Source organism: Lemur catta, chromosome 1 (genome assembly GCF_020740605.2).
Source record: "Lemur catta isolate mLemCat1 chromosome 1, mLemCat1.pri, whole genome shotgun sequence".
NCBI classification, from domain to species: Eukaryota; Metazoa; Chordata; class Mammalia; order Primates; family Lemuridae; genus Lemur; species Lemur catta.
The window spans coordinates 69,771,548-69,789,697 of NC_059128.1; the positions used below are offsets into that span (position 1 = coordinate 69,771,548).

At 40.5% G+C, this 18,150-nt stretch overlaps 1 protein-coding gene across 2 annotated transcripts in view; it reads left to right on the forward strand.

Annotated features, from left to right (window-relative positions):
• The window catches only part of FMN1 (formin 1), a 342,614-nt gene that overhangs the window by 64,661 nt on the left and 259,803 nt on the right, over nt 1-18,150 (forward strand). Inside the window, exon 2 of one of the 2 annotated variants that reach the window (XM_045527700.1) lies at nt 1,681-1,856. In XM_045527700.1, coding sequence (XP_045383656.1) covers nt 1,681-1,856 — 176 coding nt within the window. Of the gene's footprint in view, nt 1-1,680; nt 1,857-15,111; nt 16,888-18,150 lie in introns of those variants that run through there. The other variant, XM_045527703.1, reaches the window with a different exon arrangement.

The following is an 18,150-nucleotide window of genomic DNA, read 5'->3' on the forward strand; positions in this document are numbered from 1 at the left end:
AAGGAAGAACCTGGTTATAACCTTCTAGACAGCCAGTGGCTGCAGAGGTGAGGGTAGACTCATGAGGCCCTGGCCTCTCATTTTTCTCAGTGGCCACAGAAAGGTGTTTTGTGGACAGCCTGCCAGAGGGCGACTGTGGAAACACTGTGACCTGCTTCACCTTTCACTTCAAAGTGTGATTGGAAACCAAAAAACTGAACAGGCAAACAAAAAGCAAAACCTTAGCTACTACCCAATTTTTTTTTCTTCTAAAATGTTACTCTGATATAAAGGAGAAGCATGTTATCCCACAGTTCCTTTGTTAGCCGACTTACTCTCAGCTCAAGTTACATGTAAGTTAGGTTTTCAGCATGGTAGAAGCCGTTGGCTGGCTTTGGGTGACTGCCAAACAGACTCTCTTACAGGGATTATGTGGAATAAACACCCTATCATGTATCCAACAGTGATCTCTATTGCAAAAGTACACTGAGACTATACCTTTAACTTCTGCCTAGTTGTTTAATATTTTGCCAAGTTTGCTTACCAGGAATTAAAAGAAGACTAGGAACTTGAGTGCTACATGAAATTTTAGAGGTGATCTAATCTAGTATTTTCCAAACTATGTTCCAGTAGAACACTAGTGGCTTGCAACATGTTTAGCAGGTGTCCCTTTAAATGGATTCTGTGGTCAGATAAGTTTGGAAAACCCTATTATACAGAGTTAGGTTTCTTTACTAAAGGACGTCTCAAGGTCTTTAATATGCTAACAAGATTGTGGCTCTCTAAGGGCTATAGCATGTAGACTTTCCCACACTTATTTGACCACAAGGTCCTTTTGTTGAAGAACATGTATTGCCATCTCAAGAATGTCAGGCAGAGGCCATATATTGTAGTCATTAAGAGCATGGTCTCTAGCATTTAACTGCCTGGGTTCAAATCTTTGCTTTATCATTTACTGATTTTATGATCTTGAGCACATTGCTTAACTTCTTTGTACTTCAGTTTCCCCATCTAAAATGAGAACACTAATGATACCTACCTATATATTAATTAAAAAATTGAACAACAGGGCTAAGAACAGTGCCTGGCACATAGTTAACTATTATCATCCTAACACAGGTTAGGTAAGAATGAACTAGCTTAATACCTTCAATCCTGGAGATGACAAAAGTGAGTCCCAAATAGGTTACCCGTGCAGCACTCACTCATTCAACAAACTGACAAATGTCATCATGCACTGTGTATAGTGATTCTATCCCTAGAAATGAAGATGAACGGGCACAGTTCCTGCCCCTAAAGAACACACCTGTTAGTGACTTGGCTCAGGTGTCACCATTTAGTAGGAAAGCCAACAGCCCAGGCCTCCTGACTTCCGTCCCCAGCTCCTCCTCTGATTCTATTCTGAAATAGAATGAACCAGGCAGCCTGGATTGGTAAGCAAGAATGTAGAAGATATAGTACAGCTAGTAGATTTATCTTCTTAAATTGGGGGTGAGCGCATATGTTTTAATTTTTTGTTAGTATGATCCAGAAAGGGTAATTGAGAGAAGCACTTTTGGAGGAAAGTAAATACAACTTAGAAAGTGAAGTAAGAGATAGTCTGAAGAGGTCCATGTAGGAATTCCCCAAATATGGCTGGCTTGATTTTATTTATTTATTTTAGCTGCTATGTCACTGATGGTCTTCTCTGTGTTTGTTTAGGTATCTCCTCCGAGGGCTTTCCCTGGGACAGCTTCAATGACCACACACCTAAAGACCTTCCCAACAGGGATGGAAGTACGTGGGTCCTGGGCTATAGAACAGGCCCAGCCTGTCCATTTTTGCTCCACGAGGAAAGAGAGAAGTCAAACAGAAGCGAATTATACCTTGATCTCCATGTAAGTAGAAATCTTTGTATTTGTGTTCTGGTTCTTTGCCATCAACAAAGGCTCATTTAGTATGCACTTAATGTAAATTGTGTATGTAAAGCCACTGAAGCTGCATTTTGTGTGTGGCTCTTTGTTTAAAAAAAATCAATGAGTTGCAGAAAACCAAGATGTATCTTGGTGGTTTGAAATTTGTGCATTAGAAAGTGATAAGTGATTTCATCTAGAAGTGACTGTGCTTATTATCTGTTTTCAGAGTCCTCTGCTCACATTAGCTTCACAGCCTAAACCTCATTGTTGGAGTACCCATTTGTTGCTAGTCATTTCTTAATATCATTTTATTAAAATTTTTGACTAACATATCAGCCAACTGATATACTCCAGGTTGTCCAGTAAAATCCAAATGGCCTGTCTTCCTTGCACATTCATAAACCTTTCTTTCTCTCCAGCTGCTCAAATAACAGGTGAACAGGTTGGCAGGTAATCTGCCAAATACAGGATGAACCATTTAAAAAACATACCCTTCTTTTTTTCTCATTCATTCATGTATTCATTGACACAGAAGCACTGACTGCGTAATACAAAGCATGTGGCTGGCTTTTAGCTACTTCCACAATTAGATGGCCTGACAGGATTGACCAGACTATTCAGGATTCTCACCATCCCCTCTTTACCCACTCCAGTTGCCTGTCACAGATGGGGTTGACAATCTTGAATTCTCCAATTCATTACTTTCAGACCTGGAACCATGTGTTTGACAAGTGTGGCTTAGGTCTGTGATGTTCATAGGGGTGGTAACCAAAGAGCAAGAGAACTTTGTACTTTTCATAACCACAAAACCCCAGTAACTGTATGTCATTTTAGAAAAGCATATGACATCATAGTTATTATAAAAGGAGGTTTGAATGAAGCTGAAAGCTGACAAATCTACAACCCTGTGACACAGGAGTTAGTAAAGTTTTTGTTTTTGTCCCCCTACCTGAAAAGTAAAGTTGTGCATCCTGAGAGATATGCTCAAAGTAAGAAGTGTAACAGTGACATCTATTGGTGAATTACTATAAGTTGCATTTGTGGCAAACAGCAGGCCTGGACTGTAAAACTGCTAAAATGGATTTTGAAAGACTTTCCTTTTCTTTTCTTTTTAAAAACACTCTGTTTATGTTTTTTTTTTAATTGATGAATTCATTTGCCAATGGTGATTAGCTCAACTTCCAGCCCTTCTATCTTCTGAGGTCAGAGGCTGGGGCTGAGAATTCCAACTCTCTAATCACAGGTTGGTTCCCCTGGCAATCAGTCCCCCAAAAGCACCTCCTTAACATAAACTCTGGTATGATTGAAAGGGGCTTGTTATGAATAACAAAAGATGCTCCTTTCACCTGTATTTCTTCTGAGCTATTTTTTAGAGCTGGAGACAAAACCCAAATATTACTACAAAATATGCTTCTATCCTTATTATTATTTAGGAAGTTACAAGGGTTTTAGGAGTTATGGCCATAAGCCAGAGACAAAGACCAAAGATACAGTATATTTCTTATTTTATCACAATATCACACAACCAGTATGTATTTCAATATCTAAGAAGCCAGTACTGAAGTCTAGGTGCCAGACTGCTGTGTAGAGAATCTGTTTGGGTGGTTATTTTAAAGCCCTGCTCAAGCAAACTCTGTGGACCATTCTGGGCAAACTACAAAGCTCTTGAATGACTGAGCCCAGTGCTCTGTCAGCTCCACTTTTGGATTGTGGGGTTGCCAAATATTGCATGGGACATGCTTACACTACAAAATTATTTTTTGTTTACCTGAAATTCAAATTTAACTGGGGGTCCTGTATTTTATTGGCTAAATCTGGCAACTCTAGGTGCCACTTTTTAAAGAACATCCGAATGCACCAAATGTGTGAATTGCATCTATATATGACAAAACTTCAGTCACCCCAGAGTGCCCATTTAGAGCATGAACATTAAAAAGTTAGCCATATCGAGCAGTTTCTTATTTCCACCAAACCAGGAGCTACCACTAGCCATACACCTCAGGTTCATTGCACTTTGAACCAGATTTGTCAAAGGCAGTTTCCTGAAGATGCAATCTGAGAGGAATGATCACCATGAGTATGGTGTGTAAAATGTGTGTAAACAAGGGACTTGGGTGGGGAGAAATGACACTAAAAGAGGTGTAGCCTGAGATTGACAGCAAAAATATGAAAAGCAGAGAAGACAAACAGTCGTTAGGATTAAATGCTTGTTGCAGGAATCTCTGGAATTAGGATTTTGCATGCCAGCTTTTAAAATACAAACTTTGAACTCTTCTTGGTGCTTCTGGTTTTCAAGAATCATCACAATCTCCTTTTCACCTGTGAGGTTCTGCATGCTCCTTACCGAATTGGCTTAATTGGCTGGGAAGACACAACATCTCCTTCCAAGTAATTACATCTTATGAACTGAAGGATGTAATTACCAATTCCACATCCAACCTGACTGTCTAACCAATAACAAGGACTTCCATGTGTTGGTCACTTCCTAAATGCCAGGCACTGTCCTTTGAGGTATTATTATACCTAAGGTACAAATAAGGACAGAGGTTCAGTAAGGGCAGGGGCAGGATTTGAACGTAAGTCTGAGTCTAGACCCAAGTACTTTGTTTTCGTTGGTTTTGTTTTTCATTTAAGAACAAAAGTCACTTATTTAATGAATATGGTTTATCTCCCATAATCAGTGAAAAGGATTGAGAACCAGGCTCAAAATTAGACAGCTAGAACTACAACCAAAATTACCCCATAGAACCCCTCCAGTAAAGATTCTGCGTAGCTGACATGGGACACTAAATGCTTCAACAAGTACCAGTTATCCTGGGTCTTTAAAATTAATGGTGATTGTGATGATGGATATCTCAATTACCCTGATTTGATCATTATACATCGTGTACATGTATCCACATAGCACCTGTACCCCCAAAATATGTACAACTATATCATTTAAAAATAAAATAAAGTCAATGGTGAAACATTGATGGGAACACCAGCAGCTTTCATTCCATCCACCTTCCTTCAATCCTAAATGGCAAGCTCCACAGCATGAGTTAGACTCAGCATCAGTGAATGCACTGATTCTGCTGTGGTGTCTTTGCGTTACGTGGAAAGGGCCACATCTTGGCACGGTTTGCATGGAAGCCAAGGAGAGCCTAACACCTAAAGCTAAAGGCCACAGGATTGGCTTACCCAAATCATTAGGATATTCATGACAGGGGGGCTTGTATTTGCAAGTGAAGCGAATTCAGAAATATCAAAGCAGCTTGTTTCTCGAAGGAGTGTATTTATTTGTGTGTGAGTACATATGTGAGCATGTGTGTGGGTGAAAGTGAGAAAGAGAGAAATCATTTGCCTGTGGGTGATATGATAAATGATCAAAAAATTATCATGGTAAAAAGAACAATTGTAAGTGATAAATCATTGACAAATTTGGGAAATCACTTTTTTTTTTTACAAACTCTTCATCATTTTACATCATGATAAAGTAGTTGAAAAAAAAGTAATCTGATTTGATTCCTAATCCGCATTTAATTTAAACAGCTCTCTCAAATTAGTTCCAATTTTGGAATTGGTATGGAAGATTGTCATCATATTTAAGTAGAATTCTGCTTTTCTGACAGTCACAACGTTTAGTTCTCATACTATTTCCCACACTTCCCTTGACATCTACCTGTCTTCCGTACAAAATGCAAGTTAATGACAAATCTGGCAACATTTCAGCTTTCTTAATTTAAAAAAAAGAATAAGCTTGGATTAATTATTGAAGTACTTTAATGGTTAATGGACCTGTGAAATTTGCTTTTTTGATCTTGATAATACCTGTTGTCCTTATTTCCTCTTCATCTATTCTGACATGAAATATAATAGTTGTTCATATAAAATTTGGATTTTTGAGTATATACACAGGGAAAACTTTGTATTATACTTTCAAAACCTGAGAGAACATAGAATAGACCTGAATTTTATAAAAAACAGTGAGAAGTTTGTCTAGGAATTGTATGCAAGTGAATTGGAATATTGTCACTAAAATATTTGCTTTTATTCCTCTAAAATTCACATAGTTGTTTTTTGCCTCCTTTCAATGAGTTCCATTTTTTCAACCTCCTTTTTGTCCCAATAGCTAAAGTTCTGTCTGTATTCTTTGGACTTAGAGTGCTGTGAGCCTCACATGGTCTCTTTAAACCTTGGTCTCTTTCTGTATGTATCATTTATGTTTCATGTGTACCTTTGAGAAAAGCATTTTCTTTCTTTTCTCTGCAAGATAAAGGTGGGAATTTGTGGTTAAAATTACACTCCCATGGGACTCATTTAGAATTTGAGTTGCAGTATCCTTTGCAAAGGGGCTGTTTGAGAACATTCCTATCTTAACATGAAGTTCTGATTTTTATGGCCCAGTTGTTTTTCTATTTCCTTCTGGTTTTTACAGATTTGAATTAGGCCATTCTGATTTATTAATATAATTATTTCTAAATTGCATAAGGACTGTGGCTACTACATAAATGTCTTTTGTATGACATTCATGTAAACTTCCCTCTCCAGTGGTAGAAAGTATGTGACTTTGATTCTAGGAACAGTTGTAACATTTCTTCAGAATATTTCATGATACTTTTTAAAGGATTGAAAATGACAGTAGTCTTATATATGCTTGTTTTATTTAAATCCCCAATTAAAATGATGTACCAACCAAATGGAGGCAATAGTGGATACATTTCAAAACTATGGAAATGTGATTCCTCCTCACCACCCATGCATGCTCCATACTAATGATGATCACCATGTATAATATTTAGCATCCATGGTGAATCAAGCAAGCACTGAGTTAAGAATATTAGCACATTTAATTCTTGAATAATTTTATGGGTTAAGTATCATTTTTCCCATTTTACACATTTAGACACTGGCTCAGAGAAGTTAAGGAACTTGCCCAAAGTGACTCAGCAAGTGTGTGACTAGTAGGTGATATTTCATACTGAACCCAAATACATCCCTCTTCAAAGCCACAGCCCTTGCCAGCTCCCCTCCTTTTTCTTTGCCCTCTCTTTAACTATGTTTAACAGTAGGATCATAGCTGTGCCAATGTCTCAATTACTCTCTCCTTTGTAATTTTAATGCAGTGACATTTGTTTCCACACTTTTTTCCTACAATGACTAAATTAATCATGTGGGTATTAGATTCAAGGAATCACTACTGATTCAGAATTCATAATCTTTGTGACTGTTTTACTCTCTTTAAATTTCTTCAAACTTCAGTAGCCTTTGGTTCTGGTAACCAGATGATCTATTCTGCCTCCCCTGCTATGTTTCAATAGGAAAGAGAACTATTATAAAATACGATAGTTTTTTCACTTATTGTCATGAAAAGAACATTTGGAATCAGATGGATTAGTTCAAATCCTGGTTTTGCCATTCATTGGTTATATAATTTTAGAATTGACCTCATTTCTTTCAACCTCAGTATTAATGTCTATAGTAGTGCCCCATATAGTGGTCACTAGCCACAAGTGGCCATTTAATTTAGTACAAGTCAAGTAAAATTAAAAACTTAAAAATTAGTTCCTGAGTAACATTTTAAGTGCTTGGAGGTCACCTATGGGTGGTATCTGCTCTATTGGCTGGCACAGAAATAGAACATTTCCATTATTGCAGAAACTTGCACTGGCAGCACTAATCTATAACATGGAGTTAATAAACATGAAAGAAAACTTGCGTAAAGAACTTAGCATTGTGCCTACTTGGGACACAATGTATGCTTTTCTCATCATCTTCATTTTGTTCTACGTAAATCCCCACGTTTCCTAAATTTTCTATTGTCCTCTTTAAATTTATAAGTATTAATGGCCAGGCACAGTGGCTCACGCCTGTAAATCCTAGTACTTTGGGAGGCCAAGGTGGGAGGATTGCATGAGCTCAGGAGTCTGAGGCCAGCCTGAGCAAGAGACTCTGTCTCTACTAAAAATAGAAAACAATTAGCTGAGTGTGGTAGCCCACGCCTGTAGTCCCAATTACTTGGGAGGCTGAGGCAGGTGTGTTTTGTTTTGTTTTGTTTTTTAAAGAGACAGGGTCTTGCTCTGTCACCCTGGGTAGAGTACAGTGGTGTTATCATAGCTTATTGCAACCTCAAACTTCTGGGCTCAAGCAATCCTCCTGCCTCAGCTTTCTGAGAAGCTAGGACTACAGGCAAGTGCCACCATGCCTGCCTAACTTTTTAAATTTTTTTATAGAAATGAGGTCTCATTGCATTGCCCAGGCTGGTCTCAAACTCCTAGCCTCAAGCCATCCTCCTGCCTTGGCTTTAAAGTGCTGGGATTACAGGCATGAGCCACCATTCCTGGCCACCTTAAGTAGTTTAATAGATCCCAGATCTTCATCTATAGCTTTTATCAGGAGCAATTTAGTCACAATGCAATACTTTCTCCATGGACTCCATGCCTTCTGTTTTCATTATTCATGTAGGACAGCAATATTATTCTCTTCACTTTGGAAAAGCTCAAAACCCTCAGAAACATGTCCCTGGAAACTCTGTACTTTAAAGGCTTCTCCCTACCCCCTACCCCCAGCTTCACAAATTGAGTCACAACCTTTCTTTTTCCCTTTTACATTATTTGATTTTGTCATCAACGTTGAATCCATCTCCAGGGGACCTTTGACACTGGTTGGTGGAACCCAGTCTTAGAAATATTTGACAGCAAGACCCTAACCAGTAAAAATATCAAGCTTGACTTTCATATTGGTAAGAGCAAGGAAATTTTAAATAAGCAGCACCTTTGAAGTTTAATAAATTGACCTAAAACCAAAAAAAATAAAATAAAATGATCAGGGCTCTGCCATTGAGGACCTAGGCTCTGTCCCAGTCCAGGCATCGTCTGGAAACAGTTAGTTCTTCCTCAAGAGAGGGAAGACACTACACTCACAGTATCATTATCAGCATGCTTCAGTGGACACTTGAGAAAAGGATGGAGGAAACTCCAAATTTGTGGATTTTTTTTTTTTTTCTGAAATGATCAAGGTGGTTAAAAATCATCTTGAAGTTCTGGAAACATAATCAAGTGCAGGGTGAACTTTGTCATCTTCTGCAGTGGCCATATGAGAAAATGTTAAGCTAATTACTCTCTTCACGTGACAGATTGGAAAAAAACCAATCCAGAAAGCGCTGGCCCTGAGCAGCCAAAAGGATCCCTTGAAAGAGTTTTCTCTGGAGCTTAATTCATTCGTGGCATAGATGGGGCTGTGAGTATGGAGGCATGTTGTATTGAGTCCCTCTGCCTAAGAACATATATTGCTTGGGCTGCCAGTTCATGCGTAAACACTCATTTCATATTGAGAAGGTTAAAAACATTCTGTTATTAATGGTTGCTGGTAGATATCCCTAAGAAAGTTGTTCCTTTCCTATGAAAACATATCCTGCCCATAGAGGACTTACTGTGTGCCAGGAATTGATGAGAGTGTCAAACACAAAATAGTCTATTTAATCCTTATAACCTGTGAAGTAGGTACTGTTCTTATTCACAGTTTCCAGGTGAGGAAGCTGCGGCACAGGGAGCTTATTATATAGTTTGCCCAAGGTCAAGCCTCTTGCAGGGACAGAGCACGGTGTGAGCTCAGGACCCAGGGCCATGTTCTTAGCTCTGTGCACTGCCCTTGATCCTTGATCATCTCAAGATTACATACTCACTACTGTCTTCCCTTCTTCCAGCTTTACAGCATGCCCCAGCCTCTCCTCTTCCCTGGTAGATTCTCTTAGTTTGTTATCAACATTCAACCCATTTCCACAGAAGCTTTGATACTGCCCACTGGAACCAGTCTTAGAAATATTTTACTCTAAGACTGCTCAACAAAAAAAGGCCTTAATCACTGGGACCCATCCTTGCAATAGGCAGGTGCAGCCTGTTCGCTTTTTAACCAATTAGTAAAAGCAGTCGCCGGCCTTTGATAGGCTGATCCAGAGGGGCTGTTGTTAAGTGTTGCGTCGGCAGAGGAAGGCCACACTATGAAGGCAGGGCAAGTGCTACGCAACCAGAAAGAAAATGTCTGAGGACGTTTCTGGCTTTGTCTTGTTGGGCCTCGTGATATTCCTGTGAGTTAGACAGAAGCAAGGTGTTGTCTCCACTTCCAGGATGTGGAAAATTAGGATAATGAGGATGCTGACCAGGAAGAGAGTAAGTTAACATGGCATACCAGTAGGGTGATATGACGAGGGGTGAATATGAGCTAGGACACCTTGTTTCCCATCTGAGTGCTGCACTTGAGCAGAATGAGCTGGTACCAGGTATTTAGCTTCTCTTCACTTCAGATGTCTTCATCTTTAAAACAAGAAGGTCAAGCTAGGTGATTTCTAATATTTTTAAGGTCCCGTTTGACCTCCCAACAACTTTATTCTACCCAAATTCTTACATAATCTTGTGTTCCTTTTATATGACACCTCATTTATTCAAAGATTTTTTTTTTTTTTGAGTACTGGTGATATTGTAATTTCATCATTTCTCCCTGTTTGTACTAGATTTCACTTAATGAGTTAAAACACTTTCTGAATTAAAAAAAAAAAACACCCATTACCCTACCCATGTCTTTATAGCTTACTTGCTTTTCCAGTCCATTGCTCCTTTTTCTTCCACAGAAATAGTTTCTACACCCTTATTTACCCTTACTAATTTTAACTCCACTTTCTACTTCTTGTTTCAAGCAATCTTCACATGAACCTATTTGAACTACTTTGGGAAGTTGGAAGCAATTAGTCATTAAAATCAGGCCCAGAACTTGAAATAAATTGGACAAGGAGAAACATGGCAATGAAGTAACCTAACACATTGAGATGTAATCTGTTTGCTTTACTTTCTGGAGTCTGATGAGATGTCTGAGTGAATTATCCAAACCAAATGCTAAGGGAGAGGGCTACAAAGAGTAAGGGGGCCTTTAGGAAGTTCCTCGTAGGCAGTGTTCAACTTTTGCAGAATGATTTTAAAAAACAGTTTTTAATTCCAATTTCCTAATATTAGGAAACTCAAAGAGCTAGGCTTTACTGCCTCTTGGAAGTGGTGTACCTTTTGTTGCAATTGTTATTTTAGACTCATTTCACCAGGTATCCACATGTTAGACCATTGCTCTTATTGTCATGAAGGACAGTTAATTGGCTCCAGCTTTAATCTAGGTACAGCTGAGATGGTGGTGAGATGGCAAAAACATGGAGGAGTCACCTGTAGTAAATTCACCACAAAAATACTATGTTAAGATTTTAAGTAGCTAGGTATTGATTTTTTTTTATAAGGGGGGTGGTGAGAAGAGGGGTTCAATTTCCTTTTTTTTTTTTTTTTAAACAGAGTCTCGCTCTGTTGCCCTGGCTAGAGTGCAGTACCGTAATCATAGCTCACCACAACCTTGAACTCTCCTGGGCCCAAGCGATCCTCCAGCCTCATTCTCCTGAGTAGCTGGGTCTACAGGTGTGCACCACCACACCCAGCTAATTTTTCTATTTTTAGTAGAGACGGGGTCTCACTCTTGCTCAGGCTGGTCTTGAACTCCTGAGCTCAAGTGATCTTTTTGCCTCAGCCTCCCAGAGTGCTGGGATTACAGACATGAGGCACCATGCCCAGCCTGGTACTGATTGTTTTTTTAACAAATAGTTATAAAGAAAATCATGTGGGACAAATGCTACCTAATTTTATGTGTATTTTCACTTACAGTCGTCCTTGATGTACTTGGGAGATTGGTTCCAGGACTTCCGTTCCTCTGTATGTACTCAAATCCATATATACTCAAGTCCCCAAATCAGAACCTGCTTACATGAAGCCGCCTCTTCATATAGGCAGTTTTTCATCTCTCAAATACTACATATTTGATCAGTGTAAACTGTAGTTATCCGAAGTGGATCATTTCTGTCTGACCTTTTGCACAGACATGGTTATTAGAGAGTTTAAGTGTCTTGAGGTTAGAACAAAAGAGAATCAGCTGAGGTTGTGGATGAAAGTGTTGGCTTCTACTGGTTTTGTGTATAGGTACTTATTAAATATTTCAGCAAATAATTAGATGCTGAAATAATGTCCAAGAGAAGTGATGTTTCTCCACCCTGAAAGTGTTAAAGCTTTAAATAGATTCATTTTTCAAGACCAGCCAACTTAAGTCAAATTTGTAGGTTGCTTATTTGAACACTATAATCTGAAACACTTTTCAATTCCCCAAGTGACCAGAAGTGGCAACATTTCTTATGGTCATGAGAACCAGAGGCCTGAAAGAGTCAGTGCTCAAAAGATCTCTTTGAAATACCATGCTGCTCTTTCTTACTCATCTTCATAATTAGACGGTCAGTGCAGGCTTTCGTTCAAAATTGTTTTAGGTTCAGCTATTGCTATTCAGACTGAGTGTGAGGTATAAAGTCCTTGGTTTCAGTGTGTGACAAAAGAGTCACCTCTGTCTTGGCTGGTTTCCCTACTAAACTGTACGTTTCATGAAGCGGAGGGCTGGGGTATCTTCATTTTTGTATCGTCGGAGCCTCATCCATAGTTGGTGCTCATTGATGACCTTAGATGAGTACGTCTTGGTAACAGGAGTCATGCTTTATAAATGGAGGAGAATGGTATGGGTAAGCTGGAAGATCTCGTGACACGTTTGAGCCCAGAGGATTCTGTGTCTTATCTACAGACAGTAGACGAGTCAGGTAGGTGTTACTGGAATTCTTGATTTTATTTTTTTCTCTAAGAAGCATCTCTGGATGTTTTTCTAGTTACACAGGAGAAAAGGATGGTCATTCTCAGTTTTTTTGTGAAGTCTTCTTCTGTATCATCGCAGAAGATAAAGTATCGTTCGCATCTTAAACACCACCAATGAACTGGGCTGAAACACCTTTGTACTTCAAGATTTAGCTGTGTGTGTCAGTCTATTAAGGAAGGAAGTGGAGCTCTGGGTTTTAGAGTAATAGTTAAGAGTATGGATTCTGAAGCCTGATTGCTTGGATGAAAGTTCTAGTCCACCATTCACTGGCTCTGTGAACGTAGGCAAGCTATTTCAGCTTTCTGTGCCTCGGTTTCCTAGCAGGAGGAAGAGAATAATAATACCAACCTCATATAGTTGGTATCTGTATCGAATGAGTTAATATGTGTGGAGCACCTAAAACAGTGCTTGGCACCTAGTAAACCCTCAAATGTTAGATGATGTTATTACTCCCAATTTACTAGCTGTGTAACTTTGTTCGGTTACCTTCTCTCAGCTGTGCATGCTTAACTTTTAAAATGAGCTTCATAATACCTTACTGACTTAGAGCCAAGGGGATGAAATGGAATCATCCCTTGGAACCAAAGACTTTCCTCACTTTCCGTGAAATTGTGTTCATCTGTGAGTATTGACAGGATGCTGAAACTTTATAATTCTGCTCCATTTCATGGTATAAAAGGGCCAACAGCCCCTTCCAGCCTATGGCCCATTTTGCCCAAATCTCTTGCAGGGCCTGGAAATTTATTCTGGAAATCAATAATTAGTTATGTCTGAGAAAATGGAGGCTTCTCCGTTAAAAAAAGAAAACAACACCAAATATGTGCCATGTCTCCTCCCCTCCCCCCTACATCGAATGGTCTGCACAGCTGTTAAGACAGATCTTATGATCTGGTGTGATGATTCCTTCTTTCCACAATCTTGAAGGAAGTAGAAGTTTGATTTTTATCAATGGGCATTTCCTCTAGACAGGAAGCTTGTTCTGAGACTTAAATTGTACCACTGAATGTTTCTGCATTGTCCTGGTGGCTTTTTGATTAAGTGTGCCTCAGTTAATAATCCCAAAATATACTACAATCAGGAGCAAACAGGACAGTATCAATTTGGATACAAGATTAAATCAGGGTTTAGAAAATGCTTTCTTAACTTTCCCATAGTGGGATGTCATGATATGTATACCCCTTTTATTTGCATGAGGATTCCTTTTGAACACATTGCTAGAAATGTATGATTACACTATTAATACTACGAATATTGTTTTTAGTACTGTTATCAATGTGTGACACACAGCCATTCCTTGCTGCAGATAAAGCAAGACTGTCATTTTACTTGTGGCTACAGCTTCCATTTTGCAGAAGAAATTGCTGTTTGTGTATAACACTTGACCACAATCTTCTTGGAGCTTTGCTCCAAGAGAGCTGGCAATGACTATTAAGCCAGTTTGACTTTCCTCCTGATCCAGCACAATGCCATGTCCATCACAGGTACTCACCACATGCCTGCACACTGGACTGGAATTGGAAAACAGACCTTCAGGTACAACAGGAAGCCGTCCCAAGAGGCAGCTATGCAGCTGGGAAACAGAGCTACAATTTTTCACCCCTGTCCTTAGTTGCCAGGTTCCCACCAGATAATCAGAGTGGTGGGAACGACATTGAGCTGATGTTTGGAGGTTGTTTTGTCTGTCCTGTTTTTGTTTTAGGCAAATTGGGTCTGTGATAGAGACTTTACTCATAAGAGACCTTTCAGACATTTTACCCTTCAGGAGAATGTGGATCCTTGGGGATCTTTGAATTGCTTTGCCTAACAAGGCAGGTTGTGTGTTGTGTGGTGTCATGCCAAGTTTCATTTAGTTGGTTGGAATGCCAAAGTGGAGAGGGGTGTCCCGCTGCTGCCAAGATTCCTAAGGAAGCCAGCACATCGCAGCTGCTGAACAGAAAGAAGCCTGCGGTTGGCACAGGGAGTGTGGAGGATAATCATTCCTGCCACGCCAGGGCTGTTTACTCTGCCACCCCATGGCTGCTGGACACTGGGTGTGGTGGGTGTGCTTGCCTAGTACCTGTTTGCAGAGCATGGAGACAGCCAGGGCAGAGCTAAAACAGCAGTAATCTGAAACCAGTCGTGTTGGTTTTCCTTTTCTGACTCGGCAGCTAAAAATCTGCATTCCAGATGAAACCTGCCGGGAAGTGGAAGAAAGCACTTAAAAAAAAAAAAAAAAAGAGCTTCAAGAGCAGTAAATTAACTGCTTTGAGAGTTCTGGGTATTTTGAGATGATCTATTTCTTTCCTTTATTTCTTTGATCTGGGCTTTTTAAGTGGCTGTTGATTTGGGTGCACTGCTAGTTTTTTGGCTTGCATGGCCCAGGTATCTGATCATAATCCAGATGGAAAAGAGGGCCTGTGTGAGGAATATTTCAGTCCTTTTCTGCTGATTCACTTCTGAATTCCTTAGGCTGCTCCAGGCAGTGGTTAAGGGCTGTCAGGGTCAGCTTGCCGGCTCAGCACTTTCAGGAGCCTCCACTGGCTCACCAATGAGGAAGTTGAATGCCACCAGGAGAACCGCCGGCCCTGGGGCGGAGCTCCTCGTGAAGTCCTGGGCTGGGATTACGGGGCAGGCTGACTTTCCCTGTGACAAAAAGCCTTTTGTCCACCGGAATAAATACGGAAGTCCCAGAAGAGCAGCCTCCCCGTCTGTGTGTAGTAAGGTGCGCAGCTCGGCTGCCTCTGGGTGTGGAGCTCCACAGACGTTTTACAGCTGCCCTGGGCACACCATCGTCGCGCAAACCGGAAGGAGGACACAGTGATCTGAAATAGGCCAAGGGTGTTCGCGGTGTGGCTGAGAGCCTGACTCCCGGGTCCTGTTGCTTTCTGTCCTGTAAATTAAGAGCAGATGGAGTGGATAAACTGAGAGAGCAGGGGAAGGTAACACAAGTCGGAACTTCCACCGAGTGTGTTACTGAGACATGGAGGATGTTGGTGAATCTCTGAATGGCAGTGATGTCTCGGAGCCAGACAAACCCGAAGCTGGACTTGAAATGGCTCAGTCGATCCTGAGTAAGTTCTCTATGAAATCCTTATTTGGATTTACAAATAAATTGGAATCTGTGAATCCTGAAGAGGAAGATGCTGTGCTGAAGGCATTCCACAACTTAGGAGTGGATCCCACACCTGGGCAGGGTGAGCCCAGTGCTGGCGAGGATCAGCAGGAGGCAGAGGCTCGCGTTCCACCTGACCTCAGAAAGGATGGGAAGACCGTGGAGACAGAGTCAGAGGGAAGTCAGAGGAAAGCTGAAGCAGGGACTTCTCTTCCTGGTCAAGAGCTTCCTCCACTCACTGCTTTGAGTGTGACCAGAGACGATGTCATCTGGGTTCGTGGGACCCTTGTGCACACCACCAGTGATTCTGATTCTGATGACAATGGCCAGGAACCAGAAGAGGGAAGCAGCACCAATGGCCCAAAGTCTCCCAGTGTTGTTTTATCTGAACCATCTCAGGATCCTGAAGAAAAACCAGGATATCCTAAGGAAAGTATTGCCGCTGGAGAAATAGATGATGCAGAGCTCTGTGCAGAAGATTCTCAAAGGACTACACCTGAGATAAGTAGCAAACTGGAATCTGGCCATGGTGGCCTTCAAACCGAGCATGGCCCCAGCCAGGGCCAGGCTGAAGAAGGGTCTCAAGTCCTACCTGCAGTAACAGACCAGAATTTGAGTGCTGGCATCACAGAGAATGCCTCTTCTAAAAAAGAAGTCCCTGGAGAGAAGTCATTCCAGCTTCCAGCTTTTTTTAGTGGGCTTCGTGTGCTGAAGAAGGGGGCTACAGCTGAGGGAGGGGAGACCATCACTGAAATTAAACCAAAGGATGGGGACCTGGCTTTGCTCAAGTTGACCCAGCCTGTGCAGAAGTCCCTAGGGCCACAGACGGTGAGGAGTGGGGAGAAAGCAACTGATCCGAAGGCCACTCCCACTCTGCTGGAACAGCTCTCTCAGCTGCTCAACATTGACATGCCCAAAACCGAACTGAAGGCGGCAGACCCTGAGTCGCCCAGGAAAGAAGAGATGGGCTGCAGTGCTGACCAGGACAGCCAGAGCGGCCCCGGAGAAGCCCAAACCCAGGACAGCGAGGTCAAACCCAAACCACCGGAGACTGCCCTGGAGGCCTTTAAAGCGTTATTCATCCGTCCCCCCAAAAAGGGGACCACAGCAGACACCTCTGAGCTGGAAGCTCTCAAGCGCAAGATGAGACATGAGAAGGAGTCACTAAGAGCTGTGTTTGAACGGTCCAAGTCAAAGCCAGCAGATGGCCCCTGTGATTCCAAAAGCGTATGTAGAATTGGATTTTGCATTTTGTCATAAAATGTGGTGCTGCCGTATTTCTTTTCAGGTTTCCTGCCAAAAGTGAATCCCAGTTGCCTATCATTATTGACTCTTTTCAGTGAAAAATGATTATGATGAAATTATATTGTCCTTGTAAGGAATATGCAGTTGGACACAAGTGCTTTTCATTCTTCCTTTTATCTTTCTGGGATATTATAAGAGGGATGTGCAGGCAGGAAAGGGTAACTGTCACTCTAAGTTTAAACATTAATAATAAATGTCCTCATAAAAACCAAGCAGCATGAGGAAGTGACGCAATATGGAAGTATAGCTTGGGTTTACAGAGTTTCCTCACCACTTAATTATACCTCTGTGGAAACTATATCTTTCCTTTGAAAGTATACCATTTGGCAAAATATGAGTCTGTGATGTGATTAACATGTTCCACGTTGGTTGGGAGACTTCCTGATTGAGGACTGGGTTTAGAATGAGGCCTGAGTTTTAATTCTAACTGCCGTTTACTGGCTGGGTGACCTGGATAATCGCTGAGTCTCTATCTCCCCATGTGCAAAATGAGGAAAATAACCCTTACCTTATACGGTGGTTGTGGGGATTAAATGATGATAACACATGAGAAGCATCCAATTAATGGAAGCTGTTATTATCATTGAAAGAAAACTACCTCAGGTAATTTATAAAGACTAGCAAGCACCTGTCCAGTAGATCTTAAATGTTCATAAGAACAATGAATAGAATTTCTTGCTTAATGTCAATTCAGTATATGATTATCATTCCATCATATATTTAATATATTCAGTTAAAATGTTAAAAATGAAAGTTTTTGGCAAAATTATCTTTGGTTATAATTAAAAACTAAATATAGCATTCTCCTAGTTGTAAAAAAATCAACTCCTATAAAAATAATGTGAACATGAAGGCAATCTCATTCATACATTATAGGAAAGAAAAAAATTGAAATTAGCAATGTAGGGTGCTTAGAAATATGTCTTGGTAATGCTCAAGGAAAATGCAAAATTAGTCTTTATATTATAAATAACCCTGGAGTTTGGGATACATTTGTAAACATTCCTATAAAAGTACCTGAATGTAGTACATTTGTGTCTGTATCTTCAGCTCAAAGTATATTTGTGCTTTTTAGGATAGTTATATAATAAAAATCATCTATTAAGGGTGTGATATATATACTTAGCCTTGAGTTTTTTGTTTTTTTGTCATTTTAAATTTTCACTTTGATCACCTTACATTTTT